Source organism: Clytia hemisphaerica, unplaced genomic scaffold (assembly GCF_902728285.1).
Source record: "Clytia hemisphaerica strain Z4C2 unplaced genomic scaffold, Clytia hemisphaerica genome assembly, whole genome shotgun sequence".
Classification (NCBI taxonomy): domain Eukaryota; kingdom Metazoa; phylum Cnidaria; class Hydrozoa; order Leptothecata; family Clytiidae; genus Clytia; species Clytia hemisphaerica.
The window spans coordinates 323,695-335,326 of NW_027104380.1; the positions used below are offsets into that span (position 1 = coordinate 323,695).

At 34.0% G+C, this 11,632-nt stretch overlaps 1 protein-coding gene across 1 annotated transcript; it reads left to right on the top strand.

Annotated features, from left to right (window-relative positions):
• Positions 1 to 3,343: 3,343 nt before the first annotated feature.
• LOC136819125 (proton-coupled zinc antiporter SLC30A1-like) lies at positions 3,344 to 7,260 on the top strand. The gene is made up of 3 exons (XM_067075295.1): positions 3,344 to 4,055; positions 4,679 to 5,074; positions 6,653 to 7,260. Exons 1-3 carry the CDS (start codon positions 3,506 to 3,508, stop codon positions 6,985 to 6,987), a joined length of 1,281 nt encoding a protein of 426 aa, XP_066931396.1. The 5' UTR covers positions 3,344 to 3,505; the 3' UTR covers positions 6,988 to 7,260.
• The last annotated feature ends 4,372 nt before the right edge of the window (positions 7,261 to 11,632 follow it).

An 11,632-nucleotide genomic window follows, 5' to 3' on the forward strand; every position in this document is an offset into this window, starting at 1 on the left:
TCTGAAAGATTTGGATTAGGGAATTCTGTTTCCACATAACAGAGTTTACAGTTGAGTTCTGTAACCCAACCCTTGTCCCCAAAACAAAACACTTGGCCTTGACGAGAAACATTAAAGGGTGTCAAACACACTTTATTTCTTGTCTTACAATGGCAACCTCTTCTAGAGCAATTGAACGCAGTCGAACGATAATCAAATACAGTTGAATGACAATCGAACCCAAAAATTACCCAGAATGATGTTTGATTGAGAATTTTAATCGTTCAACTGCATTTCATTTGATTCTATTGGTTTGATCGCCGATTCTGTTTGATTGAGAGTGTCTGAGTATGACAACACCCCTTAATTAATCCTGACACCCTTCTTTAGAGTTGTCTTCAGGATGTTAGGAATCACTGATTTAAAACTACATTTCTTGCACTTAAACGATAAAAGGCCTTCTTTTTCTGAATAAAAAGTTTCTAAAACAAGAATTTGCTTACAACTCAAATACATACAATTTTGGTGTTATAATCAATATTTTGCCCCATTTTTGCCTTGACTTACCCTTTTGTTTCTGTCAAATAAATGACCTACTATCTCATCCCCTCCCTGCCTCCCTTTTTGACATGGCATTTAGAATTCAACTGATTTGGTAGGGTTGTAGACAAAAAGACAAATAAAACTGCTCGCTGAGAAAAGCTCATTGATTTGAATTTAGGCAAGCCTTTTTTACAGTTAGTATACTAAAAGTATCATTTTTCTGACTTGAAATTCATGGTACACCACCTTTCACAGCACCATTTGATTGACTTGAGATTAAAGTACCGAAAAGATATTAATTGCAAAATCCAAAAATCAAATATGGCAGACCGCAGTACTAAACATTGTGATGTCTATTACCAATTGCTTGGCCCCTCTGTCTGGTCCATTAATCTTAAACCTTTTAATCTCAAGAGGATTTACCGTTACAGTGCAAAAACTTGAAGTTATTAGCTTCTTTGGCTTTCATCCTCTCACATTAATTATTCTGTTTTATTTGCAATTTTTAACAAAATTTCAGATTGAATAGTTTGGTGCTTTTCTGTTTATCTTCTTGCATCTCTGTCAACCAAGATTTCTTTTGGTCATATGGTCGTACCATAACCCCCTATTTTAACATGCACACTTTCCAAAAACGTCCTCAAGTCCAATTTGCAAAAAGAGCTAATAAAAAGAAAGGATTTACGATGTGAAAAGTATATTGTCTTTTGGTATGCGATGTATCATAGAGCATTTTTATAATTGGACAAAAAAAAAGGGCGATTAGTACTCTTCAATGTTTAAGACATACAGATCGAGCATTTTGCTAAAGGAAAAAGGAAAAAAGATGGCAATATGAGGCCAAAAGTACCTTACAATATTGAATGAACTTTTTTTTCATTCATGATGTTTTCCTTTTTTTAAGTAAGCTTTAATCTGTTGTCATAGAAATATTATCCTTTTGATACTGAGCTTTCTTAATTACATGTCGTTTTTAGGGATTAAAAGATACTTTTATCCTGTTGTTTGGCCGTCGGATTTTGTCTACAGCTATTTCTAGTTGACACACGACATTTTTATGTGATTAAACTTTCTGTGATAAAATTAAGTATAGTTCCAAAGTCAGTGTTTGTGTTTTGTGTTTGGATTTTATGATTTCTTGTCAGATAGCTAGAAAATTTTCACAGCTTATGTTATGATAATGATTCGATGAGCTTGTTAAATTTGTATAGAAACTTTCTGCTAACAGTATGATGAAATAACAGGACTTTGTACTTTTTGGACCAATGAGTTTTCCAAAGAGGGGGTATTTCCTTCCATGTTATGGTTTATTGAGCAAGTTACAAAAGCACATAAAAAGACGCAGGATTTCTATTACAAGGCCAGAAAAAGTCAACAAAATTAGATATGATTTTTCTGTTAGGTTTTTAAATTATTTTGGCAAAGTCTAAAGTCGAATTTCAACTGTTAAATTGATTTTAAGATGATGGTAGATCGATATACATGATACGTCCATCAATATTTCAAGTTACGTAATATCCTCTGTAGTCTAAGCCTAAGAGGCCCAGAAGCCTGGAATCGTTTATTTATAGTGCAGGCTCGGATTCTTCATGTCAAAAAATATACCTGGGAATATTTTTGTCATATTATCTCCAAAATTGTATTACCAGTTCAGATTCTTTCACAATTTTATAACGATTTTTAGCATTAATTAGCTTCAATCAAAATGCTATTTTTTGACACGATATCAAGTTTCAAAGAATAACTTTGAGCAGCTTTCAGAGAAAGATTTTGATCTCTATATACAGTGTGTATGTAGAAAAATATGGTTCTGAAGTAAGTAGGTGGTCGAGACTTTTTCAAGGGCTCTTCTCAGTTACTTTATTCAAGTTACTTAATTTATTAATAAGAAATATAAAGCTCCTTGCTCTATTTCAGAAATATTCGTTTAGCTTTCAAAGTGATTTTCATACATTTTTTTCTCAATGAATAGTTGGTTGTTGAGCAAAAAGAAGATTTTAGCTTTAGATAAATTATGAACAGTTTCCTTAAAATTGAATATTATTGAAAGGATTTATTCACCCAAACTTGACTAATTTGGTCCCGATGATAAACAATGCTTATAAAGCAAAGCAATAAAAATGGCACGTTTTGAAAGGGTATCATTTTACTTGAGCCTGATTTAAAAACAGAGGTTTAATTGATATTTCAGAAGCGCACTTGTTTTTTCTCTCAACAAAATGCAAGAGGTATCAATTATTTGAAGTACAGTCAGGCTCTTTATTCTCTAATGTCAAGTCAACACATTTTGACTTGAACACTAGAGTGAAGTACCATGAGTGCGCGATAAATTTTAACCATTTTAAGAGTAAAAAATTTATGGATATTTAAAATGGTGGTGTTCGTCGGGGTTCGGTTACATGTTATTCAAAAGGAACATTATAAAAAGTCTATCAAAAAAGGAACTGTATTTAGCTATTTGTGGTCTATTCTGTATTGGGCTTTTCCAGTAATAGTTCGTGTCCCCCTGTTGAGGATATCGGATATCCAGGGGGTTAACGATCTTTGTTCAAAAATGGATATCCAGTGGGTTTAAATATCTACAAGGGAGCGAATATCCAGGGGGTAAAGTGTCTTTTCATGTAAAGAATACGATATCCAGGGGTAAGCATCTTTATAAGAGTGTATATCCAGGGGGTCTTTACTAATGAAGTAGGATATCCAGGGGGTTCGATACTTCGAAAAATCAATATCCTCAACAGTGGGGTAAATCTTTTTTCTGGAAAAGCCCATTGTTGATCCTACACTTTAATTTAAATTTGTCATTGTTTTTTATAGGATTTAGAAAAAAAATTATAGTTGACAATAAATAAATTTGGTGTACAGTTTTATGAAAACACTGGCATACAAAAGATTGAAGAGAGACCTAGATCCTACGTTTTTATTGGTTGAAATGTGGAAATTGAGTTGAATCAACATAAAGATAGAAGCGAAACCCTTTGAAATGTTTGGAGTTAAAAGTCGTGAGCAATTCACGTTAAAATGGCAACTCAAATTCATTGCTATGATTTGTTTTACTGGTTTGCTATTTTTAATGAAAATAACCGTTGGCCAGGTTACAAAATCTATGGCTTTAGTTGCTGATAGTTTTCACATGATTACCGATTTCGCTGCTCTTACTATTGGTTATATTGCATTAAAATGTGCGAATTCAAAGACTGGCACAAGTCAAGTGCTTTTAAGTCGTTTTACGTTTGGTTGGGTCCGAGCTGAGGTCCTTGGTGGTCTTATCAATACAGTTTTTTTACTAGCCCTTTGTTTTTCTGTTATGGTACATTCATTAAAACGGTTTATTACACCGGAACACATATCTAAACCGATTCCAGTTTTGATAGTTGGTGGTGTGAGTTTATTGGTGAATCTTTTGGGCTTAATGATGTTTCGTACCACCCGAGAGAATTGTTTGTCCATTTGTAGTAGTTGTTTTAAGAGCCATGATAAAACACCTGAAGTTGAAGGCATCTCTTTGATGAATGGACAACAAACAGCTAAAGGTATATATTCTTCTTGATTCAAAATTCTAAGAACCAATCAATCAATGAGCCTTGGTAACTCTTTTTTTTTCGTGATTCCCAGCATTTTATAATAAGATCTTTTGAGTTTTGAGCATCGTGTTTTTATGGGGGAAACTGTTCTTACAAGAAGTGTATTACGGCCCAAGCTTTGATTTCTCTTCGTGAAAATATAGTATTTGTTGATCTCAGTTCGTAAAAGCGTATTTTTATAATTTTTTCATTTTCTTTAATTGCCGAAATAGATTGTTCTAACGCGTTCTGTCAAATTCTCACATTTTAAACTTTTTCTGTTAAGGCCGGTCTCCACTTGCGCGCGCTGCGATCGCATTGGAAAAAAGGTTACGTCATAAAAATGTAGTGCGCGCTCGAAAAAAAAGTTGAACACATTTCAACTTTTTTAAACCGTTACGTCAAATTGCACCAATGGAATTGTTTCATTTTTCTTTTGACCAATAGCGTGGAAGCTTTGCTCGAAAAAGTGCGATCGCAGAGCGCGCCAGTGGAGACGGGCATTTACACGTGTAACCACGGATGTTTCTTTTGACAACCACGAACTATCGCGTTTTATTGATTTCTAGTTTTTTCATTTTCATCTCTTACAGCACGTAAACGCACGTATTCACACTCACGTGGTCACGAAGTGTCATGGGAACACGAATACCAAACACCACATTCGCTAAACATACGCGGTGTATATCTACACATACTTGAACATTTTCTTATCTCCATCATTGTTATTATGTCTGCTCTCCTTATGTTACACTACGAAGGAGAAACATGGATTGATTATGTAGATCCTGCTTTCACTCTCCTAGTGGTGGCTACCATTTTGTACTCCACCGTACCGCTTTTTCGTGAAACTTTGATCCTTTTCATGCAATCGGTACCGGCTAATATACAAGTAAAAGACATGGAAGAGAGACTGTTGAAACACATACCGGAAATTTTGTCCGTTCATGAACTCCATGTGTGGCAACTTGGAGGTGATAAGGTTGTAGGTAAGTTTGACATATTTCAGCTGCCTCTTTGTGATACTTCCATCAACCCTTAGCTGCGCTTTCTGGTTTTAAGGGGACAGGTAGTGAATTTACAAAGAAATGACCTCTGAATTCTTTTTCTTTGAGAATGTTAATTCAACGACTTTACACATTTTGATGTCATTCCTCCCTGGTAAACTCGAGCCCAGTCTTCAAAGGTTGATAGAACGATTTATACGAATCGGTACATTTTGAGAACATTCTGAATTCTTTCAGTTTTTGAATTTCATTTTCATTTCTCTCCGTTATTCTTCATTTAGGGAATAGCTAGATTTTTCCTTATATTTTTAGCCTACAGAATAAAAAGCTTTTGAAGGCTTTGAGCTAAAAAATTTGTACCAAAACACAATACGGTTCTTTCGGAAAATGAGTGGCCCGATTGGTATCATATGTATTTCTAGTATTTCAAATCAAATATTAAAGGTTTTGTTTTTAAATAAGAGTGATATCGTTTGCTTGCTCATCAATTTTAATTTACAAGCCTTTTCGCATTGGATTGACACGTATGTGAAGCAAGATTTGTCAGAAAGAGGAAAATGAAAATATTTTTTGCTTATGTCAGCCAGGGATATGTTATAGCGGAGCTGGATAACGCAAATTTAAAAAAGCCTTGTTCTATGTCTGTCCCTGACATTAAAATTTGATATGAAATTTAACTTTTATAATTACAAACTCGTGAAATTTGGATTTCCTCTTAGCCAATGATTCTGCTGCTGCATTTATCGTTCACGATTAAAAACTTTTAATTATCAAGAGGGTCTGTAAAACATTGGTGAATGACAATTTTAAAAAATGAAAAACATTGTTTTCGTAAAGTTATAAGAAGTTTCTTCTCTAAGATTATAAATAGTACTTTTTCATTTGAAATACCGCGCTACACCGCGGGTTGCCTCTTTCTAACTGATATTTTCAGATAGCAAGTCGGTATGTCTGATTATGGAAAAAATTTCAAGTCAATTGAAACAATATTTGTCAAAATATTTACATCCGAAATTTTTAAAGAGAAATCATGAAAGCTTCTCAAATTCATAACACACGCTGATAAAAATAGATTTCATTTACAAGGAAGCTTTTGGGGTATCTTCTACAAATATTATTTTGATGAAAAGCGGGAACATCATAGCAAAATATGTGCAAACGTACTGCATGAATACTTTGTCTGCTACATTTTTCTTATAAAAACAGAACACTCAAGGGGACAGAGATGGATTTCTATTATGAACAGTTTACAATAGAAAAGACAAAGAAGCAATCCGCTAAGGAATTCTCGTCCTTCATCCAGCTCCGCTATAACATATCCCTGTGTCAGCATAATATAACAAAAGGCATACACTGTTCTGATATGAAATATGTGCCTCATAACGGGAACACTTTAAAATCTCTACTATAATAATACTTGGGAGGTTTTTATCTTCTCTTCGGTGAGTGCTAGATAATTTAATAGAGTTGACTAAAATATTATTTCGTACTTAAGAGTTTCATGGCGCCTCCGCCTCAGAGTGAATCTCTCAATAATAATGCAACACCTTTCTGTTTCAGCATCTGCACATCTCCTCTTCAAACGTCCTGAGGATTTCCGAAAAACTGTCAACTCCGTTAAATCGTTTTTCCGCCGTGAAGGAATCGCTTGTATGACGTTCCAGCCTGAATTTCTACCTGAAGAAGATGTTGATGGAGAACAGGCTGCTGACGCCATGGTGATGTTTAGCCCGGACCGATGTTACTTCAAATGTGCAAAGAAAGATTGTCAGACATTGACATGCTGTGATGTTTCAGATGATAAAGATAGCATCACCAATACTGATTCTTCTCCTTCAAGTTCAGAATGTACTTTTTCACCAGATAGAACTTCATTGACATTACTTATGTCTTAAATAGACTTCTAGATAACAACGTTGGAATGACTGCTGTAATTGAAACAATGTAGTTGCTATGGGGGGAAGTTCAAGTCTTTTTGTTGGAATACAGTCGAAACACATAGTGTTGCATCCGTTCCATCAGTAGATTAGAATTCTTACCTTATTTTCCAGAATGTGACGAAAAGATTTCCAAGATATAAGAGATAAGGGAGTGTTATCAATATTTTGCTCAAAGATTGTTAAAGCACCAAAGCCTGGAGTTTAAAGTATCGAGATATCGACGTGTGTTATTGCTTAAAAAGTGATTTCCAATAAAATCACATAAATTTATATTCTTCTATATTTTAATATATAAAATCCAGTTAAAATGGATCGGTTTCTCACTGTGTGTAGTTTTGATATCGTGAAGAACACCTGATTTACTCAAAAAAACTTACAGATTATCAAATAAACTCTACACCAAACTCACAACCAGGGGGTCATGCAGTTACTATGTAAAAACACTTTACTGGTGGAACAAATTACTAAATTCACTAGAAATATAAATTTGGGCCAAGTAATTGGGGAAAAAGGCTCGTAAAGGCTGGTGCATTCAAAATTTTAATTGAAAATTAGTTTTACCGTTAGTAACTGCAAAAGGTATTTATAGGGTGGTATAGAATTGTTAGCTCCAAAAAAGAACTTACTGCTTATAATGCCTTGTAGTAACTACATGACCCCCTGAAACTACGTCTTTTTAAAAGAGTATAGTCTACTTTGATTTACGTTATCGTGAAATTATAGAATTATATTTTTTACGAAAAATTTTTATACTGCATCGCAATAATTTACCTAGATCTTTGTAGTGACACAGCGAGTTTTAGTAGAGGTCAACTAAACTTTAATGGGAAAATTGACTCAAAGGGAGACTAGGGGAACTTTTTCTAAAAAAGCTAAAATATTTTTTGTAGATCATTTATTGAGCTCCTTGAAGTAGTTAATCTTTCAGTATATTATTTTATGATCATTACACTTTTTCAGACTTTTGAATGCCTTTTTCTTTCAAATGCTTGAAATTTAGCTGAAAATATCCTGAGGCTGACATCGTTTTTTAATTGTCTAGAAACACTTTTCTTTTTCCAATAAAAATTGTATTAGAACAAGAATAAGAACAATTTAAGAACAATGCTAAGTCTTGAATTGCTAAAGTTTAAGCAAATATCAAAGGTCAAGCTAGTAAAAATAAGGCATTAAACCTAAATAACATCAGTTAAATACCCTAAAATTAAGCAGGGGGGGTCAGGGTCCAGGATACCAACCCAGGGCCCAAAAACCTGACTTTTCGAGATTTGAAAGTAGTAGACACCACCACCCCCTAAATTGGTATCAATACCAACTTGAAAATCCCAATTTTCTAAAAAAGGGGGGACCCACCCCCCTAAATTGGTATCGATACGAACTTAAAAATCCCTATTTTTCTGAAAAAGGGGGACCCACCCCCCCCCTAAATTGGCAATCAGTAAAAATGCAAAAAGTTATATGCATAAGATACTGCATACAAGGGACGCTAAACAGAATCTGTGGATGTTTTTATTCAAAGAACATTCCTCTTATGAATCACTTATGTACCACACTTTAGACTCCTGAAAGTGAAAACAAGTTTTTCTCATTCTAACACAACGTAAATTAAGTTTTTTGAACTAAATTGGCAAAATGTATAAAGTTCATAAAACAAGTTGATAAACTAGACTAGATAAAAATTTCATTGTATTAGGCACGCCTAGAGTCTTTGTAACATTATCCTATATGATGAGCGCCCGGGGGGGGGGGGGTACTTAGGCAAAAATGGATGATGGGTAAGTGCGGACGGTAAGGGTCGGTTTTTTCTCCTTTCAAAGTCTCTCTAAGGGTCGGAAAAATCAGAAAGTTTTAAATTAGTCTCTCTAAGGGTCGGAAAATTCAGGAATTTTAGGAAATTTTTTGATTTCCAGAGAAAAAGTTGTAATAAAGTCTCTCTAAGGGTATGACTTTTTTCAAAAATCGAAAAAAAAATTCAAAGAGTCTCTCTAAGGGTCACCTTTTCAGCAAAAATCAGTCTCTTTAAGGGTTGGTTTTCAGAGGTACCGTTCATACATACCCCTCATTCGCCAACCCTAGTACCCCCCCCCCCGATGAACGTTATGTACAGAAAAATTTTATCACAACTAAAAAAGTTCTAAGATCTGCTAAGACTTGATTCAGTTTGTTCAACTCTAGTTTTGAATGAATTTTGGTTGATTGAAAGGATTGAGAGCAGCAAAAGTTAAATAAAAATTTAATTTCAATTATAGAATGAAGAATGCTTTTATATGGAATCAGGGTATAGTGTAAACGATTCAAATAAGTTTTTATACTTACATTACCCAACATTTTAAGTCAGATACCAATTTCAAATTCAGCAAAAATTAAAAAAAGGGCGACCCACCCCCTCATTTTGGTATCGATACCAACTTGAAGATTCCCTAATTTTCAAAAAAAGGGGGACCCACCCCCTCATTTTGGTATCGATACCAACTTGACTTTTTGAAATTTGGAAAAAAAAATTGACACCACCCCCCGGCCCTGGGTTTGGTATCTGGATCCTGACCCCCCCCCCCTGAAATAAGAGCAAGAAAATTTGAGGCTCAAAGTGCAAAAAAGAAATAAGATAATAATAATAGTAAAAAGAACAACCTCACAAAAAATATACTGGCTCTGATAAAAAGAAATTATCTAGATTTTCGTTAAAGGCCTTCCTGTACACGTTTTTTTTTATTAGAACACCTAAAATTTGGCTGAGTCTGAATGTGCTTATTTTTTTGGCAGTTTTCAGCCTAAAATGTTCTTAAATGCGTTCTTAATTTTTCAGACTGCTCTAAATCGACAATAAGATATAAATAAATAAAGAGCACTTAAAATTGGTAAAATTTGGACAATATTTGACACTCGATTTTAGAAAATCCATCCCTAAGTTCGGTTAAAACTGCTAGAAAAGAGGGAAAAATCGTAGTTTCTTGTCATTTTTTTCCAAACTGAGGCTGGGCATGTTCTTACGATGTTCTTAATTTTTCGACGAATTTCAGCCTCAATGTTCTTATAAACTGGGTTCTAATAAAAAATAAAACGTGTATGTTCTTATAAAATTGATCTTATAAAAGTAGATACAAATTTTTAACTTTTCTTGTTTTAAATTGAAACTTAGAATTTCGTTCATATTCAGCCCTTCTTCTGGTACACGGAGGATCGGAGGTCGATGATTTAGTTTTGTAATGCAGAAAAGTGAATATACATTTTTTAACGACTAGATGTTTTTATTGGTGTATAATTTTTTTTTAGATTCCACTAAATTATATATTTCATATAAATGAATATCTTAACTTTCTTATTGTTCAAATGTTAGAATACCTATTGTTCTCCTTATTCCAAATCATCTTGGAAATTGGAACTATTCCAGGGTCAAAATTGAGCATCATCTGGAAGTTTCAAACAAGGAACTTTATAAATATTTCTCTCATATTAAAGTTCCTTTGTTCAAAGAGTAAAAATTCAGGGGAAGCCTTGTTTTCTAGGTAATAAATACCAGGAGATCTTGCTATGTTTAATATGGCTAAGGTGAAATTAAGGGAACACGAAACTCGAGGCCTGTTGGATCAATGTTTGTGAAAATCCAGGGTGCTGTTAATGTATAACGTTAAAATGTTAACGACATGAGAAATTCGAAATTCGAAACACAGTCAATTTGACAAACTCGGCGATCAGTTGATGTAATACTCCTTTAGAGCTGAAATAATCCTAATTTCTCTTATGGTTTAAAAACGAACTAAAATATCATTTATCAAGTTCATAAAATCAAATTTTATATTCATTATATTTATTTATCTCACTTCGACACGGTAGGATACAGTAAGGATAAAAATAACGTACCAAAATACGATGGGGATTGATTTTCCTATGCTTTTTTTGGCTGGGGATTTAAATTCTTTTATTTTTAAGCCAGAAAATTCAGTGGGGAAAAATAGCATAATATTGTGCAGCGAGGATTGGTTATTTTTACTGGGGACAAAAATCGAAGGATAATTTTCCACCTGGGACGATATTTTGGACAATTATTCCAGTGGGAAGGGGTCCCAGTGGGTCTGTGAGAAGGGATGTTATAAAAGCTGAATCATTATTCCATGGCCAACCACATAAGGTATTACTTTATATCATTAATAACGTTCGGCCGAAACTAATTTGAAGTAATTGAAAAACTTACTTTTAATTTCCCTTTTTTTTTAATTACCAGAGCACTAAAAAATAACAACAACAATAATAGAACTAACCAAGAAAGATAATTCATAATGGTACCATTGTCATCAATACCACTCCACAATGAAGAATAATGTTCTGGATGGCCGAGAAAGGAGAATGGTGAACGGTGTACGAAAGTTAGTACATTATCATTCTGACTTCTCCATCGTACAAAAAACATCGTTAGATGGATATTTACATACGACGGTCGACAGAAAAATCAGGAATAATGGTCTTAAAATGTTGTTGTTTATGGGTGGTAAGTCAAATCTTTGTTCAAAATATTAAGTCCTCATAAATTTTTGGCGCGTGGGTGGTACAGGCTAGTTGTGGACGAGACTTATCCATATTAGAAAGAATTTCCTTAGCGAGA

Coding starts and splice junctions, on each gene's coding strand:
- LOC136819125 (XM_067075295.1), top strand. CDS start 3,506: ATGTTTGGAGTTAAAAGTCGTGAGCAATTCACGTTAAAATGGCAACTC. Junction 4,056..4,678: donor TGGACAACAAACAGCTAAAG/GTATATATTCTT, acceptor CATCTCTTACAG/CACGTAAACGCACGTATTCA. Junction 5,075..6,652: donor TGGAGGTGATAAGGTTGTAG/GTAAGTTTGACA, acceptor TTTCTGTTTCAG/CATCTGCACATCTCCTCTTC.